We start from the raw sequence: 23,570 nt of genomic DNA, 5'->3' as shown, positions 1-23,570 counted from the left end.
GCCTCCAAATAGCCAGGCCTGAGGGTGGGGGGAACCTCAGGAACAGTATGGGATAAGGCACAAGTGACAGCTATAGCTGGAGAGAGGATTCAGACGAAATCCACTCACACATACCCCGTAGCACACGTGGAATTATTCCTGCTCTTTGTACTGCAAGCACTAGTTAGTTTCCCCCGATCATCATGCAGACACTGTCAGGTATAGCTAATTTTCTCTTCTACTGATGAAAATTACTTCATTGAAGTTCATTACAGGCAGTGGTAATCCACCATGGGAGATTAAAGGATTTGGTGGTAGAGAGACACTGAAATTTCAACTGTTCAGCACCAACATTAGTATACTCTGCAGTACCCAAAGACTTCTAGAACTTCTAAATCTACTGGCAATATACCTCCTTTAGGAGAGCAACAATCAGATATTTAATCTCAAGCTGCATTTTGATGGTGTATGATCAGAAAAAAAATGGGGAACCAAACACAGATGTAATGGATTATGCTTGGTCTGCAAGTCTGATAGCTTTAATTGTTAATTTATTAATGTATTTTTGCAAAACAGTGTAATACAATCACGGGAGGTAGGCAGGATAGTCAATGAAGAAAGCTTTTAGGATTAAAACCCTTGTCTGGCCAGTTCAAAACAATGGTACATAACACAAAAATGGATGGCCAGTATGTCCAAAACATTTGCAGAGGCTGTGTTGAGGGAAAACTTACCCATATTAAATGAAACTATTAAATTGTAAATTGGGCCAGCCTACTCTCCAATCTGCCATCCCAGAAGGAGCCACCAGTCCCATCCACCTTATCTGTAGAAAATGGCTTTGGCCCAACCATCATGTTTCAATATGAAACTGAGCATTAATGTTCATATACCGTATGACAAGAAACATAGCAGCATTTACAGGCAGTACAGAAATGCACATAGGCTATGGAGTAGATAAGTAATAGAGATAAGTAGTAATGTGAGAGAGAAAGGGCAAGTTATACTTAATATGACTGTTAGTCTGGGGGTGGGGTGCTGGAAGAGCTCCTCGTAGAGAATATGAAAGTGCACTTCTTAAGCCTCCCTGTAGTAGAACATGAGACAAGGACTGAAATGAAATTATGGGCCAGTTCCTGTCACATGCTTACAGCTCACTAGATCTTATGTTGCCGTAGGAGGTTAAAAATGGGTCTCAGGTATGGAAATTTTGAAGACCGCAGTTGTAGATGATCCCGCAAATCTGCAGCTAGCATCTACTTAGGTGATGGTCTAGCAGCCACTGTGTGGATTTAAGGTTAAATGTTTTCAAATGTATATTTTCCAGGAGCTACAGAATACTGTATCAAAATCAGTTCACATTCTTATGCTATTAACACAACTTGATGGAACACTTACATTGTCCTCTGAGAATTCGCATGACCATCCATCAGACCTGAATGTAGAAGAACATGATTGCTTAAGCCAGAAGCAATAACTAGATTAAAGTGTTGCCTGGTCCAGAATTCCATTTTTTCCGCATTGAAATTCTGTAGTCACCCACAAGGAATCGTTGATCTATTTTTGTGATTCTGTGGGACATCCAACCCTCAGAGCAGCCACATCCAACTATTTTTTTTCAATTACAGGAATTAGTACTGATAGGAAACTGCAAACAGGTGGAACATTGGTTTTTCAATTCACTTTCCAGTCAACAGGCAGCTTTGCCAGATCATACACACAGTGCCAAAAGTTGAATGATGGTCAAAACTCTGGTGGCTTAGGGAGCAAGTTTAAGCAGTTCAACTCAGAAGTAAGTCCCATGTTATTCAATGGGGCTTACTCCCAAGAAAGTGTCTTTAGGATTACAGCCTTTGTCTCTCTAGAGTAGGCTTTGTCTGACTAACTACTTGAAGGACTGTCATATAGAGGATGGAGCGGAGTTGTTTTCTGTTGTCCAAGAAGGTCAGACCGGAACCAACGGGCTGAAATTACATCAAAAGAGTTTCCAGCTAAACATTAGGAAGAACTTTCTAACAGAGTGGTTCCTTAGTAGAACAGGCGTCTTCAGGAGGTGATGGGCTCTCCCTCTTTGGAGGCTTTTAAGCAGAGGCTAGATGGCCATCTGTCAGCAATTCTGATTCTGTTAACTTCGGTAGATCATGAGAGGGAGGGCAGGAAGGGTTGCATTGGTGTTTGACTCTTGTGGCCCTCTCTTACATGCCCAGAGAAATGCCGATTGCCACTTAGGGGCCAGGAAGCTATTTTCTTCCAGGCCATATTGGCCAGGGATCCTGGAGGGGTTTTTTTGTTTTGTTTTTCGGTGATCTTCTAGTCATCGAGTAGGGGGTCACTGGGAGTGTGGGGGGAAGGTAGTTGTGAATTTCCTGCATTGTGCAGGGGGTTGGACTAGATGACCCTGGTGGTCCCTTCCAACTCTATGATTCTAATGACATGTAGACAACTAAAAGAGTTTAAGTTCCGCAGTGATGAGTTGGGCAGCAAATTAAAAGAGCAGGCAGCCTAGATTTACTGAAGCTCTGGTGGGAGATGGAGTTTTTCTCATAGTGTCGTAGGTGGTGTGTTAGAAATCGTTGTTGCCTGGGGGTAGCGCAGACTCATCTCATTACTGTACTTGGCTAGGATACAAAGAACCATGAAACAAATTCTGTGGCAGTTTCCAACTGACCTGAACAAAACAGTTCTTGGCTGGGGGATTTTGCTTGCCCCTTCAAAACAGGCCTCGTGTGTAGAAACGGGCAGTTGAAGCTTTCCATGACACGCAGCGTCACCTGGTAAATACCATCCCATTAAACCTCTGTTAAAGGGGCAAGGCTATTAAGTATTGCCTTTTAATAGCCATGGGCTGTATTCATTTTTTTTAAAAAAACCTAGCACTTTACTGTGTGAGCTTTTCTAACCAGATGGCACATGGGATTATTGGTCCTCAATGTTCAGCCTATATATGTTTGTGTGTGTTGTGCTGTCAAGTCGCTTCAAACCCATGGCAGTCCTATGAAGCATAACATCTCTAGGGCCATTTATTCATGGAAGGTTTTGCATTGGATTTGCCACTCTTTAGATGCACTTTCCCCTCATCCATATTCTCAAAACTCAACAATAAGCCGCCATGCAGAGTTTTGAGAATTCAGATGGGGAAAATGTGCATCTATAGAGTGACAAATCCAATGCAAAACCTTCCATGAATAAATGGCCTAGCTCTCTGAAATGCTGTTTTGTGTGTCTACCCTTGTAAAAAGCATCCTTGCGTATGTGTGTAGGGTGAAGGACCAGGGGGAGTCTTGTTGTGATACATGTTCGTCAAATCAGCAGTTGAATTGCTGCGTTTACTTTCAATTCCCCCCTTAAAAGCTCAAGCAGCCTTTTCTCACAAAGCTGCGCCTTTTCCTTCTCACTCCTCCTTCAGAACTGAACGCCGGGCAAGACAGGTGGCATGCCTAGAATTTTGTCAGGATAATAATATAATGACGATAATCACCGTGTAATCATTCATTGGCTCTGCATACCCTGCATGCTGTGCTCCTCTCAAAAACTGAAAGGCAAGCATTACGGACCAGGCTTCATTTACAAGCATCCTCACCGACTCCACACTTTTCTTGTCATCGTCATGTGAAATAAGTAACTCGTTTTTCCTTGACAGACAGCCCGGTCGCCGCTCCCTCATCCCTGCGTTGCCACTCAGAAATCCTTTGTTTTCGTGAAAATTCATTCTCACAGAAGCGTACCGTTTCAGAAATACTTTGCTTTCACGGAAATTCATTCTCACAGAAGTATACAGGTTCGGATTTGGCAAAGCTGAATCACTGGTTAGCATCGGTACCTCAGCCACAAATCACCTCACAGAAATGCATTGAGTAGCAAGGCGGTTGCTGCCACCTTCAGGATGCAAAGCAAACATGACCACGGTTCTTGTCTTTCCATTGCTCCAGGTTTATTAGTGACCATAGTTTTTTTGAATCAAGACATCGGTACCAATCAGAATATTACAACAAAGAAAGAAAACTGTCGGTAAAATAAAGCAGGTGAAACCCATGAGTGGGTGTTGCACAATCTGTGGACTCACCTCAATAACTAAAGAGTTAGCTTGTGCTGGTCAAAGGAATAGTCACCCATCTTGGTAGCAGCTGTGAAGAGAAGGTTAGGCTCTGCAGTGATACAAATGCGTCACTGTAAAATCAACCTGTGAAATCCTCTCCCCCCTCAGCACACATAGTGAGAATGCAAGGTGAAATGTTCCGGAAAATACCGGGACTTTTCCCCTCAGTACAGTAACTAGTAATTTTATTAGCTGGAGACCATCAGAATCTCAGAAATCAAGTCTGGTGAGACTAATACTGGCCATTCACTAATCACAGTAACACAATGGTCCTGTTTATATATGAAGGGGGATTTTAAATACAGGTCATCCTTCTGTCACCAAAAAAGAAAAGAAAAGGGGGATGGGGAAACGAACTGCAGTCTTTATGAAGAGGTAGAAATCAAGGGTGGGAAAGAACTGAGAAGGGGAAGTCAGTATGTTTGCTTGGGTGAGATTTACAGGCAGCGGAAGGAATACAGTATGTGGAAGGACTCCAGCACTGTGTTACACGTGTAGCACTGTCCACAGCAAGTCAACCTTGAGCCGGCTACCTGAAACCAACTTCCGTTGGGATCGAACTCAGGTCACGAGCCGAGCTTTTGACTGCAGTACTGCAGCTTACCACTCTGCATTCTTCAAAAGGAAGTAAGTGTGATTTGGTGTTTGGCTGTTAACCACAAAACAAACGTGTCATAATTCCAATTGGTTTTATAGTGACTTTCATTTGGTGCATGTGTTGAACCCTAGACTCCAGTCTGTGTTGCAAAATCACTTTTAAAAGATTTAACTGATGTTTTGAAATCCTAGCCTAGCAATTCAGACGGTCCTGGGTTCAGTTCCTAGCATCTCCAGTTAAAGGATCTCAGGAAGCAGAACTAAGAAAGACCTTTCTCTACCCAAAACCCTGGAGAGCTGCTGCCAGTCAGAGTAGACAATACGAACTACCAGGACCATGGCGTCACCTGACATAAGGCAGCTTTATATATTTGGGAGGGGGGCAACGTGGCTCATTGACAGAGCACATGCTTCACTTATTATATTCTAAGTAAAAGAAAAAAATCAAACCCATTTCTGCAATTAAAGTGTTTGAGACAGAAGTATGGATGGTTATGACTATGATTCATGACTGTGAATTCATTCAGCCTCCATTGCTGATGTCACAAAATATGTGTGTGAGAGCTTGGCTGGCAGTGTGGAAAAATCAGCAGAACCCAAAGGATGCGTGACACTTTCCTTTGGATCCTGTTCCAGTTCGCATTTCCTGTCCTCAGTACTCAGAGAACTCCTGCTTGTTTTATCAACTCAATATGAGTAAACTGTAGGTAGATTATGTCTGGAGTTGCAGGCTTCTCCCTCCTCCTCCATACTGAGCGTCATTCATGATCAGAATCTGGGTTTCTTTCCTTAGATCTGACTCTTGGTCAGGACCTTAGCGCGAGACCAACAGCTAAGGGTTGCTACTGCAGTATAGCTTTAATGCAGTCCCTTTGCATGGATTGCCACTCACCGTGACTTGTGGCTGCTTCCTCTGTGTTTCACTCGGACTGGCTGGCTGTAGACAGCCCAAGTTCATGACTCCTCTGTTCCTTGTCCCTGATGCCAGCCAGGTTTGACCCCTCAATGTCCCTGTCAGTGCTGGCTGTTAAGAGTGTTTGTGGGTTCAGCTTACAGGGCAGCAGAGTTTCTTTTTTGTCCTCGAGGATAATGAACAGACTTAGGTATGCTTGGAAACTACGATGGAGGTCAAGCTGGCTCAGGTTGCAGCACATCACAGCAAGGCCTGGAAGCAGCTGCTTCCCCTTGTCTTCTCCACACTAAATCAGTGCTTCCCTATGGAAACAGCTGACATGGATCTCTTCCATACCAGCCAGCATAACCCATAGCAATGGAGGAGGTGAGGGTAAACAGCTGCGGCTGCTTTTGCAGCGTTGCCATGCAGACCAGTTGTGCTAAAACTCTGGCCCTGGAAATGCTGGAATAGGAAGACCTTCAGTTAGTTCTTTATTTCAAAAATGTGCATGCCACCTCTTTGAAGACGTGCTCAAGGTGGCTCGCAGCGTACAAGAAGATAATATCATTACAATTACCAAACCAGTAAAAACTCAAGAGTATAAAAGCACATAAAAACCCATAGCATAATTAGGCAGTTCTGGTGAGGATCTGTTCCTGCTTAAATAGGTGTTATCCCAGTGCCTTTTTGTGCAACTACACCAGTGTAGCAGAATTGTACCCTTAGACCTCCATGACTGAAGTCTCCAGCTTGCATTCTCTGCTCAATACAATGAAACTTATACATTGCTATTAAGTATTGCCTTTGAATAGCCATGGGCCGTATTCATTTTTTAAAAACCTAGCACTTTACTGTGTGAGCTTTTCGAACCAGATAGCAGATAGGATTATTGGTCCTCTGAGGACCAATGTTCATCCCCTATGTTTGTGTGTGTTCTGCCATCAAGTCGCTTCCGACTCATGGCGATCCTATGAATCAATGTCCAGCAAATGTCCTATTCTTAATAGCCTTGCTCAGGTCTTTCAAACTGAGGGCCGTGACTTCCTTTATAGAGTCAGTCCATCTCATGTTGGGTCTTCCTCTTTTCTTGCTCCCTCCGACTTTTCCTAGCATTATTGCCGTTTCCAGCAAGTCTTGTCTTCTCATAATGTGACCAAAGTACAATAGCTATGCAGGTTTTAAATTCTGTCTGGGGAGCATACCAATAGGTCAGGCTTGAGGCTAAGTGGAGGAAAAAATTCAGAACAAATCAAATCAAACCAATCTAACATTAATTTGAAGGCTTTCTCCATGGGGGTGAAAACATCTTAACTGTTTTCCATCATTACTCAGTCCTTTCCAGCAGAGTTTCCCCCCACATGGTAATGGCTTTACTGAATACTAACCCTTCTGCAATGCAAGAATTAAAACCCTCTGGGACATTTTTGGTAGGTTCCTTTTGGATAACGTCACTCACATTTGCTCTGCTGTTGATTCAGTGCCTACCAGGAAGATGTCCAGGTCCCCTGTTTATCCAGTTTTGTTTCAATCACTGACATGCAAGAATGTGGAGAGAGTACTAGGATCTGTGGATGCCACCGTGTGCTCTCTCAGCCATGTTACATTATGACTAGTGTTAGCAAGCTGGAAGAAGCTGATGGACTGAATCCATCATATTGTAAATATGACTCGTTGAGAAATGGAGAAGTGCCCATTGGAATAAAGGAGGTGGTGGCATGACTGCATTTGGCAGGGGGACACTCTTGCTCCCTGTGATCTGGGGATCAGTCTCGCTTTCTAAGCTAAGGGATCTGGCCAAGTAGCTCCAGATACCCTTGGTTGAACTGGATTATCTGGATTGATTTCAGTCTGGGTTTGGCACTGACATTGCCTTGGTCATTCTGATTGACTATCTTTGCCAGGAGATAGGCAGAGGACAGGTGACTATTGGTTCTCCTGGATCTTTCAGCAGCTATCAGTTATGGGATCCTTTTAGACTGGCTGACTGAACTGGAAGCATTCTTTTTGGTACTGTTCTGGAAATCAGTTCAGAAGCTACAGTTGGTCCTGAATGTGGTAGCCAAGTAATTTATAGCATATCGTATTATGACTACTGTTCTCAATGAGCTACACTGGTTGCCAGGTACCTTCCGAGCTAAATGCTACATGCCAGTAATTTCTCTTCAAACTCTTTACAGCATTAGCCAAAAATATTGGAGACAGCACCTTCTTCCATAAGTTCTTTCCTGTTCTTTAAAGTCCAAAGAAAGTACTGTTACTGGGCTCACACTACATTAGACTGGTAGCCACTTGTCCACGGTTGCCAACAGGCCTCAAGAAAAAAACATCCCATTAAATCCCTATTAAAGAGATGTGATGTTTTTCTCCAGATCTGTTGGCAACCTTACATCTAACCAGGCTTTTTAAAATTTGGCCCCTTGGTTATGAAATTGGTTGCCTGCTAAACTCCACAGAAGTTTTTAAAAGGATTTTGAAGGTTTTTCCTTTCATTCTGTTCTTTAGATGATTAGGTCTGATTTCAGCGTGGTGTAGAGCCAGTGTGGTATAGTGTGGTGGTGTAGTGGTTAAGAGCAGTGGTTTGGAGTGGTGGACTCTGATCTGGAGAACCGGATTTGATTCCCTGCTCCCTCCACATGAGTGGCGGAGGCTAATCTGGTGAACTGGATTTGTTTCCCCGCTCCTACACACGAAGCCAGCTGGGTACCTTGGGCTAGTCACACTCTCTCAGCCCCACCTACCTCACAGGGGGTCTTTGTGGGGCGGGGAAGGGAAGGTGATTGTAAGCCGGTTTGATTCTCCCTTAAGTGGTAGAGAAAGTTGGCATATAAAAACCAACTCTTCTTCTTTTGGATCTGATTCTGATAGTAATAATTTTAAAATTGCATTGTTCTTTGTAGTGTGAGTAATGGTTCGAGTGTTGGATCTGGGAGAACCAGGTATGAATCCCCACTCTGCCATAGAAACTTGCTGGGTGATCTTCGGCTAGTATAGGGGTAGGCAAACTGCGGCTCGAGAGCCGCATGCTGCTCTTTGGCCCCTTGAGTGCGGCTCTGGGCTGCAGGATCGCGGCCGCCCACCTGAGAGAAGCCACCTTCCCTGGGCGCAGAGGGCGCTGGCTTCCTTCAGCGGAGGATCGGGGCTGCACGTCGCAGCGGAGGAGAGCCTGGCGTCCCTTCCCTGCCCCGGCTGGGCTCTGCGCGCACGCAGAAGTCCTGCAAAAGTTCTCCGCCTTTCCGCCAGCCCAGAGCCGCCGCTACGCCTGGGGGGGAGGTGGATCTTTGCAACGTGCTGGCCTGAGCACCGGGGAGAAGGAGGGAGGCCCCAATCCAGCACACCCTCCCACGCCTTCCTCACCTGCAAGCTCCAGCGCGTTGCCCTCGCGGCCTGCCCTTCCCTTCCGCCACTGGAGAACGCCAGCAAGAGGGGAGGGGGGAGGACACCCCTCCGCCTTCCTCCTCCTCTTCTTCCTCCTCCTCCTCGGAGGCTGAGGCGCTGAGGAGGGGTGGGCGGGCGGATGGCAGCGAGGAGGAGGAGGCCGAGAGGCGAGCGCGGGAGGCCGAGGCGGCCGGGATGCGCCAGGGCGGCCGCCGAGACATCAGTGGGGGTCGGGGAGATGCAAGGCCATTGTTCACATTAAGTGTTTGTCAGTCATTGTCATGATTTAATTTTATGGATACCTTACTTACAATTTAATTTTTATCAATAAATAAGATCATCATTAAGTATGATATCAAGTTTTATTCAGTGTACCTATAGTTTAATTAAGACTTAAAACTTTAATTAAAGTTTATTAAGTTAATAAACAGTGTACCTACCTATATAGTTTAAGTTTAAGAAATTTGGCTCTCAAAAGAAATCTCAATCGTTGTACTGTTGATATTTGGCTATGTTGACTAATGAGTTTGCCGACCACTAGGCTAGTAATACACTCTCAGCCTAACCTACCTCATAGGGGAGAACATTGTACGCCATTTAGGGTCCCCATGGGGAGAAAATCCAGGTATAAATAAATGTAACAATAACAAAACTTTTAAATATTGTACACTGTAACTCAACATTTAGAATTGCTCCATAGTCATAAATCACCTAAATAAATTTTAACATTTGGTGTCATTTCGCTGGAGAATAAAAACAGAGCAATTACTGTGGTTTAAAGAGTGAATCTGCCTGTCCAATCCACCAGGGACAAATGTGATATTTTGCTAGCAATGCACCTATAATTTTACAAACAGCAAGCCTAACATTTTCCAAAGGCTTGCACAGAGATTTAACTAGAGAACTTCCATTCACTTCAACAGAAGCCCTGTAATTAAGTATCCAGGCAACTTATAAAGTTCTGTTTAGGTAAAAGTACTTTCAGATGTCAGAGTCAGCCCAGCACAGAGATTCTTTGGGTATGGAAACAGAAAGAAGACAAATAGACTTCTAATCCTTGTTAACCCTCAGAGGAATTGACTTTGTACTGTGTAAAGTGAGCAACCCTCCTTGAGTTCTTCACCCTAGAAATGAGGGGGAAATTAACTTTCTCAGTATCATTAATATTCATGAATGAATAAATAAATTATGACTCATGTGGGGAAAATGGAAAGACAGAAATTTTTCATCATTTCTCATAATTCTGGAATTTGAGGACCAAACTATCCACGGTGTTAGAATTCCATTGTTCTTTGGGCCTTAGAGCACAGCTGCTGGGAGGAGAGGCAAGAGATGGGGTTGGTTGGTTAACTCTTTCCCCCCATGGCATTTCCAAGTGGGGTTCCTCTGGACTGCTTTATGCCCTTGCAGGGGGAAAGGACATGTACCCAGCTGTGCCTCTCATTTTCTTCTACTGGATCTTAAAGTATGTTTTGTGTCTCTGTGTGGGGGATTTTCTATCAGAGGGAGCAGTAAAACTCCCCTTTACTAAATATTTCAATACTTGTCCTTTACTAAATATTTCAAAAAATAGTCTAAGACTGCACATGGAAAAATCGGAATTTGTTGTCAATCACCTTTGAAGTCACTGGCACTGTCCAATAGGTACTTCTGATAGTAACACAGCTGCATGCACTTCAATCTTCAGAGGACTGAAGGGTCAAGCACCAGTTGAAGTAACCTGAATTCAAGTAAAACATTTTAAAAGATTTTGACTCTTCTGTTCAAACTTGAGATGAATGACTGCAGAAATAACAAAGCCTTTATTGAGTAGGGTTCAGGATTCACTGCCAGCACACAACATCAGTGACTAAGTGGATGTGGTGAAAATTTCCAGTGTATCACAGGCCACAAATCCAACAAATGTTGATTTGTGATTACAAAAACAAGCCCTGAAAGGGAGAACTCTTCTATTTTAGCAGGCACTTATGCGCAGAGCAGTTCTAATGATCACCCTGGGACTGCTTTGCTACAGATCTGATGGTTTGATTAGGACCTAAGTAGATTTGTGCAGTAGGAATTAAATGAATGGCTCTGGATAAATGGAAGTACGGTATGGGGGGGGGGGCTGTGTGAGGATTACATTCATAATAGCCTGCAATTTGGAATTTGACAGGGGTAATAACAATCTTTCTATTACTTCAACAAAGAGATTTATAGTTCAATCATACCTTTTCACATTGAATAAAGCAGGAGGTGGCTGAATCCATCTGATTAAGTGTTTCACCATAACAGCATTCTCTTATTATGTTGTAGTGTTCTAATTCTACACACTGACACTGTCATGATTTATATTCCAAGATGGGAATTGTCAGTTTTAACCCATGATAATTGTACTCGGCGTATTCATCAAAATATTCCAAGCATCCCTCATCTAGTAGTATTTTTATTTGGCTGGCCTGCATTTCTCAGATTTTAGGTAAAACTATAGTTTTGGATAGTCACACATACACATACCTTTATTGGCATAATTACAATACTTTAGCCAATGATCGAAGCAGGATATTACAGCACCCTTTAAATTAGGGATTAGTAATAACCCCTATAAATTATGATTTACAAAATATACTAGTTAAAAACAGTTTTAATCTTCCGCACCTCACCAAGAAATTGGGCTACCATCGCCATTATTTCAGGGATCGAGTCACTCAAGAGAAATTGACATTTCAATTCGTTCTTCAAAGATCTTTTGGTAGCTAATAAAGCAGACAATAATTTTTTGCGCGTACATTCATAAAAAGGACAATCTAAAATTATGTGATCAATAGTATTGATTGAATTAAGATTACACAAGTATAAATGTTCATGCCTTGGGATTTGGGAGTTTTGGATAGTCCTTGAGCACTGTTCTGAGACTAGATATTTTAAAAATATGGAGCATTTATTATATTTTTGGAGATCAAAATACATCTGCCTTGGGCAAGGCCCAATGTAGCTGTCCTTGCATCTGACAGTCAAGCCGTTGATGTGATGTTGAACTAGTTTACTGGAGCAAGAATGGACTTACCTTGTTTGCTGTGGACCATATAAAGTGAGACATTTGGAGCTGTCCTCTGTACACAGTATTCCAGATTTGTACAAGGGCAGTATGATAGTAGCAGTTTTATTCTTTAATACTTGTCTAATTATGGATGGCGTGGAATTTGCCTTTTGCACAGCAGCTGCACACTGGGTTGACATCTTCATCAAGCTATCCACTACCACCCCAAGACCCCTTTCCTATCACTGCCAGCACAGATCCCATCCGTGTATATGTGAAGTTGGGATATTTTGCCCCAATATGCATCACGGTATACTTGCCCACATCAGAGTCATGTGACAAAAGGAGGAGCCAGAGATATGACTGCCATTGCTCAAGTGCTTACTCTCTGCAGCTCACCCATGGGTAGAAGACTGATGGTTTAGGGGCTGTGGCATTATCTCAGCATTCCAACTGCATTGTATTGTTGCTAAGAAAATGTAATTATTGTCCGAAGAAGAGTTGGTTTTTATATGCCAACTTTCTCTACCACTTAAGGGAGACTCAAACCAGCTTACAATTACCTTCCCTTCCCCTCCCCACAACAGACACCCTGTGAGGTAGGCGGGGCTGAGAGAGTCTAACAGAGTTGTGACTTGCCCAAGGTCACCCAGCTGGCTTTGTGCGTAGGAATGGGGAAACAAATCCAGTTCACCAGATTAGCCTCCACTGCTCATGTGGAGGAGTGGGTAATCGAACCCGGTTCTCCAGATCAGACTACACCACACTGCTAGCAGGAGCATCACCATTTGGAGTGCTGCCTGGAATATAGTCTCATGAATGTCTTAAGAATCAAGGGTGAATGTTATCAAGAAAACAGTAGCAAATAAGGTGCAACTATCCATTCTTAAGGCAAAGTAGCATCTTGTCATTTTCATTAACCTAGAAGTAAGTATTCATTCTTCTGCCTTGATAGAAGCAGTGAATAATGGGTTGGATCCAGCCAGCTTTTTAAACTGAATCTCACCTGATTCCCCTCCATACTACATCCCCCATTCTAGTTGCATTATTCTTAGCATAGCTTTTTTGGAGTGGTCATGGAAGATGACTTCTTCCTTTTTTGCCAGCCAAAAAGTTGATTGAACCTAACCCACTCGTTCCATGCATATTAACCCAGAGTCCCCTGTGCATCCATGTCTTTCATGAGAAAATTGAGCCTTGATCTGGCGCTCAAGGAGGAAAACATTCATCCAAACAAACTGGAGCCTCCATTTCTAGTGCAAATATCAACCACAAAAAGACAAAGTTGTTGCATGTACAGAATAAACCTTTAAAGAAACATTCCTCACCAACAATAGGGAAAGGAATGTCCCCATCAGTAAGGACCATTTGGAGTTCATGACATGCTGTGCATACACACACGTGTGTGTGTTAAGTGCCATCAAGTTGCTTTCCACTCATGGCGTCTCTATGAATCAATGTCCTCCAAAATGTCCTATCTTTGACTTGCTCAGATCTTGCAAATTGAGGGCCGTGGCTTCCTTTATTGAGTCAATCCATCTCTCGTTGTGTCTTCCTCTTTTCCTGCTGCCTTCAACTTTTCCTAGTGTTATTGTCTTTTCCAGTGACTCTTGTCTTGTCATAATGTGACCAAAGTACGATAACGTCAGTTTAGTCATTTTAACTTCTAAGGACAGATTTGATCTAGAACTCATTTGTTTGTTTGTTTGTTTGGTGGACCACAGTATCCGTAAAACTCTCCTCCAACAAAACATTTTGAAGGAATTTAGTTTCTCCTTGTCAGCTTTCTTCATTGTCAAACTTTCACACCCATATATAATAATGGGAAATACTATGGCATGAATTAACATGATCTTGGTCCCCAGTGACACATCCTTACACTTAAGAATCTTTTCTAGCTCCTTGGCTGCCCTTCCCAGTTTCAATCTCTTTCTGATTTCTTGGAAGCAGTTTCCCATTTGGTTGATGATGGAGCCAAGCAATAGAAAGTCTTGAACAATTTCCATTTCCTCATTGTTAACCTTAAAGTTGAGTGATTCCTCATTACTTTTGTCTTCTTGATGTCAACCTTAAAGTGGAGTGATTCCTCATTACTTTTGTTTTCTTGATGTTCATCTGTAGTCCTGCTTTTGCACTTTCTGCTTTAACTTTCACCAGTAGTCGTTTCAGGTCTTCACTATTTTCTGCCACTAATATGGTATCATCGGCATATCTCAAGTTATTAATGTTCCACACATGTGACCACGTGCCCTATGAACGTTTCCACAAGTTTGTAATTAAGGGGGTAGGATATGGAGCTATTTTGCTTTTCAGTGAAGAAATTCCTACCTGTGCAATTTTCATAGCTCCACCATTCAAAAGAACATGCCTAACGAAGTGGTTGTGATTGACTTTGATGAAATTGCTGAGATTCTGAAACTTTTTCAGGGGTAATAAGAAAACAAGGCATCCTTTGATCCAAATCAAAACAGATATGATTATATTAGAAGTCTATCTCAATTATTTTGTGTTAAGACGGCAGTGTGCCATGAAAGCTGATTATGTTGATAACGGCAGTCTGAGCTTAACCTTTAGAAGAATGCATTATTCAAAGAGCTTTGGATGCTTTTGATTTTACAGTGGAATTTGCAATACCTGAACAGTATTTAGGTCAAACTAGATATTGCACAGCATGTGGATATAACATTTTCCTAACTGGGAATTTAGTTTCTAAAAGATGAAAAGAAGCTGCTGCTGAGTTTAAGCAATTAGATTTGAGTCCACTAGCGCCTTAGAGACCAACAAGAGTTTCAAGGTATATGCTTTCGAGAGTCAAAGCTCCTTTTGTCAGAGCAGGGGAACAAAAATTCACCACCCCTACCCTAGCCATGGGAGAAAAGATACCCTCAGCTTCCCTCCAATTAACACATACAACCATCGTGTTAGGTGACTGTTGAAGATGGTGGCTGGCTTTAAAAGGAGATTAGACAGATTCATGGAGGATATGTCCTTAAGTGGACACTAGCATGATCACTAAAGGGAATCTTCACATTCAGAGACACTATACCTCTGAATACCAGTGCTAGAAGGGAAAACCCTATCTGTTGGCCCTCCAGGGTCAACTGGTTGGCCACTGTATGAAAAAGGACACAGCAGGGCTCTTCTTATGTTCTTTGGTGGTACACCAGAAAGCGCTCTGCTGCACTGTGGCTCAAAAAATGGGACAAGTAGTTCCTTAGAAAGAGGCGCCAGAGTCCATGCCTACTGAATTGGCCACTACCAATGAGACCTGGCAGTGAGAGATATATATAGGTGGGGTTTGGATACATAGCATAGAAAATGAGCATACAAATAGACATACTTGAGTAACTTTAGTACAGTTTGATTTGGGAAATCTATTGACCTCTGTCTGATCGGCCAGTTGGGTGCTGCCAGCCACGATCCCAATGGCATAATATGGTGGGTGGGGTTGGTTGTGATTGATGGTTCATGCTGTAAAATGGGCAGTGTAAGGGTGTTGCCAATCACTGTGCCGATGGTTGTCATGCACCACAAAAGGTGGGCTGGAGCGAACAAACACCCAAGTCGTGCATTAATTTTGCCTTGGTCCATAACCAAATTATCTACATGTTTGCATTAACAGCTGTCCTGCTAACTGTCTGTTGCATGCGGAGGAAGAAGAAGACGTCTAACCCAGAAACCAACCTGAGCTACTGGAACAATGCCATCACCATGGACTACTTCAACAGGCATGCAGTAGAGTTGCCAAGAGAGATACAGTCCCTTGAAACGTCAGAGGTAATATAAAAAGCCCACTGGTAAAGGATTGTCTGGTTAGTTTAAATCTGAATGTGAATTTCAGCCATTTTCGTCTTGACCCTCACTTCTGGTAGCCAGCCCAGAGTGGTACTGTGATGGGAGAGGTCGTACGTGCAAGAACTTTCCCTATTATTTTTTCCTAAAAATACAGACATCTTTTACAGTTTTATGCCTTGCAAATATATACTCCTCTTCATTATCTGACCCTGAGCCCCTAAAGCTCTCTTCCCATCCACTTCCTTCCTGCCAACAGCATATGGATCTGAAAGGTGCACTTTTTCTTGTGTGTTTTTTTTTTAATTATGGGTTTTCATTGCCTTTTTTATTGCACATGTTCATTTTTATTTAACTAGTTTTCATTTCCATTTAAATTTATGCAAATTTGATTTATTTTACAAAATGTATACCCTGTTTTTCTGCCCTAATAAGGGCTCAGGGCAGGTAACATCATTTCAAAACATAAACAATCAATCTATATCATCCTTAATAAAACCAAACAATAAAACTCTAAACCCCTAACATAATGGCACACTAAATTCTAAATAAACTGTAGGCACCATACAGGTGGCAACCCTTCAATTTATATTATTCCCTTTCAAGGAGGGGAGGACAGTAGATGATATAAGCTGATATAAGTGGCTGTCCTCAGTTGTAGGCCTGGTGGAAGAGCTCTGTCTTGCAGGCCCTGCAGACTACTTTCAGATCCCGCAGGGCCCTGATGTTACCAGGCAGAGCATTCCACTAGACCGGAGCCAGGACCGAAAAAGCCCTGGCTCTTGTTGAGGATAGCAGCATGCTCTTAGGGCCAGGGACCACCAGTAAATTCTCATCAGACAATCTTAATGTCCTTCTGGGGGTATACCTGGAGAGGCTGTCCCGAAGATACGAGGGTCCCAGACCAAATAAGGCTTTAAAGGTCAAAACCAGCACCTTGAATCTGATCTGATACTCCAGTGGTAAAGCACTGGCTTTATATGCTCCTGGGCGAGGCTCTCATCAGGAGCCTCGGCGCCACATTCTGGACCAACTAGAGCTGTCGGATCAGTCTCAAGGGCAGCCCTACATAGAGCGAGTTACAGTAATCCAGCCTAGAGGTGACCATCGCATGGATCACCATGGCTAGGTCAGGGCGGGAGAGGTAAGGCACCAGCTGCCGGGCCTGGCAGAGATGGAAAAAAATTGCCTTGACCACGGCTGTGACCTGAGCCTCCATCACCTCTTCCTCTCCCTGCCCCTCCAAATGTGTTGGGTGGTATTTATTGATTTCTGTTGTGAAGGAACAGACTTGCAAGCCCCATTCCCTCAGGTCCCGGAGGTCGGAAAAGCCCCACGGCTGTCCCAGATCTCTGCTTGGTGATGCCTCCCTTTCTCTGAATCCTGGGGTGGGGGGAACCAACTTCTCTCTGGGGAGTAACCACTGCCATTAAAAAAATCTGAAAGAGTATCTCCCGCTAAACGGATTTATACATCTATCACTCTGTTTCTGTGTTGCCATATAGAGTCTGCGCCTAGTTGCCACATCTCCTGCTTTGCTCATACTAGCTAGCACAGGGATGATTTATTGTGCTTTAGGAAAGGTGAGTTCATCTGCTGCCCCTTCCCGATTCTGCTCTTTGGAAAGAAAGACTAAATAGTTGTAGAGATCAGGCTTCAAGCCTTCAAAATATAGGAAGGTTTTATAAACAAACAAAAAGAGTATACATGGTCTGTTTAAGCATCAGTCTGAGCAAGGATAAAAAGAAAAGGTGAAAACACACAATCTTCTTACCCTAAACACTATACTTATCCTAATAATGTTGCTGGATAGGCTAGGAAACCTTGAAGTTGCAGCAATTAAAAGCCCATCATTACCTGAGTTTTCAGAGATGAGGTTTCTTCCATTGTCCCTCAACATGTAGTCAAGATGGCGTCTTTTGTAAAGTTTTAGTCCTTCATGGATTGTACTTCCCTGACCAAAAGCTTACAGAGAAGCTTCTTCCTTGTGTCCTGAGCACAACACTTCAGTAGGTGTATTGGAGCCCAACACCTTGTCTGTACCTGAAGCCGGGGGGCAGGGCAAGACAGCTGCAGCCATGCACAGCATTGTCAGGACAGTGACAGGGCAGAGAGAGACAGAAGAGGAACGTGAGCAGTGGCGGGATGTGAGCAGTGGGGTGCCTCAGGGATCTGTGTTGGGACCAGTGCTTTTCAACCTGTTCATCAATGACCTGGGGTTAAACAGTGAAGTAGCCAAGTTTGCAGATGACACCAAATTAAAACAAAATGCACAGCAAATTAAAACAAAATCGGACTGTGAAGAGCTCCAGAAGGATCTCTGCATACTGGAAGAATGGGCATTAAAATGGCAAATGAGATTCAATGGGAGTAAGTGTAAAGTGATGCATATTGGGGCAAAAAATCCCAACTTCACATATACACTGATGGGATCTGTGCTGGCAGTGACAGACCAAGAAAGGGATCTTTGGGTGGTAGTGGATAGCTCAATGAAGATGTCAACCCAGTGTGCGGCTGCTGTAAAAAAGGTAAATTCCATGCTGGCCATAATTAGACGAGGAATGGAGAATAAAACTGCTGATATCATACTGCCCTTGTACAAATCTATGGTGAGACCACACTTGGAATACTGTGTACAGTTCTGGTAACCACACCTAAAAAAGGATATTACAGAGCTTGAGAAGGTGCAGAAAAGAGCAACCAAAATGATTAGGGAACTAGAGCAACTGTCCTATGGGGAGCGGTTAAGACGCTCAGGGCTGTTTAGCTTGGAAAGAAGGCAGCTGAGGGGAGACATGATAGAGGTCTATAAAATTATGCATGGTTTGGAGAGAGTGGACAGGGAGACGTTTTTCTCCCTCTCCCATAATACTAGAACACGGGGTCATCTGCTAAAGCTGGAGGGTGAGATTCAAAACAGATAAAAGGAAGTATTTTTTCACACAACGCATAGTTAAATTGTGGAACTCCCTGCCCCAGGATGTGGTGATGGCTGCCAGCTTGGAGGGCTTTAAGAGGGGAGTGGACATATTCCATGGAGGAGAGGGGTATTCATGGCTATTAGTTAGAATGGATACTAGTCATGCTGTATACCTATTCTCTCTAGTATCAGAGGAGCATGCCTATTATTTTGGGTGCGGTGGAACACAGGCAGGATGGTGCTGCTGCAATCGTCTTATTAGTGGCTTCCTAGAGGCACCTGGTTGGCCACTGTGTGAACAGACTGCTGGACTTGATGGGCCTGGGTCTGATCCAGCAGGGCCTTTCTTATGTTCTGTGTGTGTGTGTAAAGTGCCATCAAGTCGCAGCCGACTTATGGCGACCCCTTTTGGGGTTTTCATGGCAAGAGACTAACAGAGGTGGTTTGCCAGTGCCTTCCTCTGCACAGCAACCCTGGTATTCCTTGGTGGTCTCCCATCCAAATACTAACCAGGGCTGACCCTGCTTAGCTTCTGAGATCTGTCGAGATCAGGCTAGCCTGGGCCATCCAGGTCAGGGCTCTTATGTTCTAGGAAGAGGGAAGTCAGGAAAAGGAAGGAAAGGGTAGGAGGAGGGGCAAAGGATCTGTGTCTCCCCTCCTCTTCTGATCTTGATCTCTGTTAACCAGACAGCCAAGCACCAAGGCATTGAATGTTCAGTTGGCTTTTGTTCATTTGCTGCTTTTTGCTTTTATTTTTGTTACTCAAACAAATGGGGCCTTCTCGTTTTGTAGTTTGGTTGGCAATTATTGAAGGTCCTTCCTGGGGAAGAACAAACAAGAGGCTATGCTCCTAGAGCAAACATGAGGCTATGCCCCGGTCCTACTTTCTCCTTGGCCTTTTTTCCACAAAATTGTGTGGTCCCTCATATTTTCCTCAAGGTATAGCTATTTTTTGTACCTATACCTCCCTCAGGGTTTGTTTCTCAACCCACAACTCATTCTCCCTTTTTCTCATGTACCCTACTTCAGGTGGTTCCCAGCCATGTAACTAATCTACCTCCTGGGCCTTTTTCTAAATCATTTAAAAAAAAATCATAATCCAAGGATGCAAAATGCAAAACTCTCATTGAGCTTCCCTTTCCTGCGCCTCCTATGCCAAGCACTGTGTTTCTCCAGCCAAACTGACTTTTCACTTTCTTCACAGAAGCTGGACTGTTTATGAACATTCTGTTGTCAAAAAATCCTTCCCTCAGTAGGTAGAATATTAATGAATACACCATGACATCACCACTGAGTAGAGGTTTGGTTAATTTTTCCCCCCTTGGCCCCAGCATTTTCATGCAAGAAGATGCAAATTAACCTTTCAAGTAAAGTACAAAGGGGTCAGTAACCTTGCAGAACATGGTGTTGATAGGACAACCCTTGGATGTCAACAAGTAGTCCAGTTTGATCAAATCAAGAGTACGACTCATAGTGCTTTAGTTGTCTTAAGTCTTAGTAGCAGAATGAGACAGAACCATCCATGTAACTATTGCAAGTATGAAAAGGAACATTCCTGTCAAATATTTCAAATAAATTAAGTTGAGTAGTTGAAATGCGTCAATGATGCCTCTATTTTTAATTAGTTAAATATTAGTAAGTTCATTCAGTAAATTTTCCTGTTGCGTCTCATTTAGAAAAGGCATTTAGGCCAAGTCTATGTGCTGGCTTTAATTTGAGTTAGCTTTTTAAAAATTTGTTTCTATGTATTTTTTTTTAGCATTTTTTGGTGGTGGGGAAAGAAGAACTGTTTTTCTTTTTTCAATCATCATTTAGCACTGGGCAAATTACATAAGCATAAAAGTAATGAAAAGGCATAAAAGTAGGATGCTTTGCCCTACCCTCTTGCTTCATATGCAGAAGGAGGCCATGCTGTAGCCTCAACACCAGCTGTAATCCCTCTGAAAGACACCCCGTCACTCCCCAACAAAATTCACGCATGCATTCACCACATTCCACTTTTGGGTTTTGTTCTACATTTTAATAAGCTGTAACCAATGTTTGATCCTCACAAATGCCCTTTCAGTTAGGCCCAGCAGAGACTCCTCAACTGTGACACTGTGGTGTAAAATGGCATACTCTTTTTTAAAAAAAGAATGAATTGGAAATGAAAATATAAGTACGCATTTCCTAAGGTGTATGTGAAGCTTTTTGTTGTCCAAATGCTGGGGGGAAGAGAAGACATCTGGAATCCCTGAGCACCAATTGTTCCTAGCTCTGGTTTGCTGCAGTTTATTTTCTCAACTTCTCTCATAGAGACCCCACTCTGTTAGGAGTCTTTTGCCCCATATTAGGCACAAATCCCAGCCCCGTTCCCAAAGGATCAGGCTCTGCAGAGGAGCAGCGCTTACGTAGGCTGTACACAAATCCCAGCCCATTTCTAATGCAACAACCCTATCATCTCTTTGTGCAGCACAGGTGCGTCTACACAACCCCCTGTACTGGCAGGATGTCTCCAGCTTAATCTCTCTTTCTCTCTCTGTCTCTCCCCCCTCCCCTCCCCTGCTTCTCTTAGGACCACCTGTCTGAACCACGCTCCCCAGCCAATGGCGATTACAGAGACACCGGCATGGTCCTTGTTAACCCCTTCTGTCAAGAAACGCTGTTTGTAGGACACGAGCAAGTGTCTGAAATATGACCCTCCCCGTCCGTGTACTAGCAGCCCCATCTTTATTGTATTCAAATTATAAATATAAATATATATATATATTATAAATATAGCCTTTGCGTAATCCTGAATTATGGGAAAAAAACATTTTCAGCTTTTTTTTTGCTTAAGAATTATTAACCTCTTTTTTATAAGTGTGGTTAAAAACTTTACAGACCAAACGTCAGCTTTATAAAATAAAAAGCTATTTCTAAGGAAAAACTCCTGCTGAAACCAATGTATTTTGTCGCCTGTCCCAGATGCTTATTCCATGTTACTGAGTCAGATGTTTTTTTAATCAGTGAATTTCTCCCCTCCCTTCTATATCACAGGCCTATTTTGCAAGATTGAGCAAGCGCAGAAGCATCTGCCAATATCCTACGATACGGCCTTGCATTCTTTTGGGCTGAGCCATGAAACAAAACAGCTATCCCCCCCTTCCCTTCACACAATGTACTGTGGCTAAACTGGTTGCTGACTGAGCATTCTTTGCGTATTAAGAGCTTGGCCCGGCAGCCAGGCAAGAATCCACTTTCCTGTTGAATGTGGAATAGGCGGTCAGACCCGGGGACTTTTTGCGGTGCTCTAGTTTGCAAGTATCTGCCAGCAAGGCATGATGCAAATGTGATGTTAGCCTTCTGAAAAATTATCACTTCTCTGATTTGCCTCCTTTGTACATAGTCCTAATTCCAAAAGGACTTTTGAGTTATTTAAATTATTATGAATATCAAGCTGATTCCCCCCCCCCCCGCTGTGGTCCCTTAATTCCTCTCTGCCAGTCTTGAACACAGCAAAAACTATTGCATTCTTTTGATAATTTGGATTATTTGTGCAGTTCACTTCAAGTTGGACAGGGAGCTCAATGGCCCCATTTCTGTTGATAGTTTCTATTAGGAAATGCCACAGGGGCATTTAAAAAGATAGATCTTTGCAATGCTTGTTATGTTTACCTTGTAATAACCTCCTCAAATAAAAATAACTATTATTCCCATTTTACAGGTGGGAATGTAGCAGAGAAGTAAGTCACACACACAGTAAGTCAGAACAGAACAGAATAATTTCTGCTCAATCCCTGGCATCTCCAGTTAAAGGGACTAGACGAGTAGGTGATGTGAAAGTCTTCTGCCTGAGACCCCGGAGAGCCGCTGCCGGTCTGAGTAGACAATACTGTCTTCGATGGACCAAGGGACTGATTCAGTAGAAGGCAGCTTCATGTGTTCATGTGTTCAATTTATTAGGGTTAAAGACCAGCAAAATAAGACAAGCTAACAAAACAATTCTAAAAGGAAATATACAATAAAAGGTACAAGAAAAGCACAGTAAAAGTATAAAAAAATATGAAACTGTACACTAAGTCAGCACTGTACCTTGGTAGACTCTGGAGGCTGCTCAGAATCTTGCAACTGAGTCTGAGGTTCCAGGCTCGAGGTCAGCCATTCCTCCGATTGGCCCGGAATTTTTTGAAGGGTAGGCTGAGGACATTGTATAAGTGGGGAATGCAGCAATACATGTTTTGACTTCCTTAGTAGCACAGGGGCATAAACCCTCCTGAAATGGGATGTTATGGCACACAACGAGTCCCACGGTTCAACTGAAACTCAAGACCTTCTGTCTTCTTCACTTCAACAAGATGCTTGTTGCATCTCAGGTGTTATGCTGGCCATTGGCCGTAACAAATAAACAGCATCTCAGGTGGGGAAACAGACGGTGGCGGGAATATTTGCAACCTCTGTCCCTAGCAATAATAAGAAACAGCTCACATTCCATGTGCCCCACGGTTTCTTCTGTGCATCAATTCTTAAATGGTGGTCTGGAACCTCAAAGTAGGTCACAAGAGACCCTCTAACGAACTGTCGAGTTTTGTTATTCTTGTCTTCTGGGATGAACATAGCAGCAATTATCACTAGGAAAGTGTGAAGCACTTACAGCAGCAAAACTGTCTCTACTTCAGAATGTAATGAGAGAGAGAGAGAGAGAGGCCCTTTCAAGTCTGGCTGGCTGACAAAGAAACCCAAGATTCCTCCCACCCCCACCCCCGCCTCCGCTTGTTAGTATTCTTCTGTTGTTCTCAAGATATGCTTGATATATGTATCTAGCATTCTATGCTGCAGCATCCATAGCAAGTATGCACATTAGAAAATAGCCTATGCAATTATTTAAGATGCTTTACAACTAATTCTGTTTTAACAGCCTTGCACCGACCAGATAGCT

General features: G+C 43.2%; 1 protein-coding gene across 1 annotated transcript in view; it reads left to right on the top strand.

The window, feature by feature from the left end:
* TMEM108 (transmembrane protein 108) overlaps positions 1-21,556 on the top strand; it is a 106,114-nt gene extending 84,558 nt beyond the window's left edge. The window contains exons 3-4 of the mRNA XM_056857519.1: positions 15,584-15,738; positions 21,228-21,556. Of these exons, the coding sequence (XP_056713497.1) occupies positions 15,584-15,738; positions 21,228-21,350 (278 nt within the window). The 3' untranslated portion in view covers positions 21,351-21,556. The remainder of the gene's footprint in view (positions 1-15,583; positions 15,739-21,227) is intronic.
* Positions 21,557-23,570: the final 2,014 nt, after the last annotated feature.

This window comes from Euleptes europaea, chromosome 11 (assembly GCF_029931775.1).
Source record: "Euleptes europaea isolate rEulEur1 chromosome 11, rEulEur1.hap1, whole genome shotgun sequence".
In the NCBI taxonomy this organism is placed as follows: Eukaryota; Metazoa; Chordata; class Lepidosauria; order Squamata; family Sphaerodactylidae; genus Euleptes; species Euleptes europaea.
This window is presented reverse-complemented; position numbering and strand designations above follow the sequence as displayed.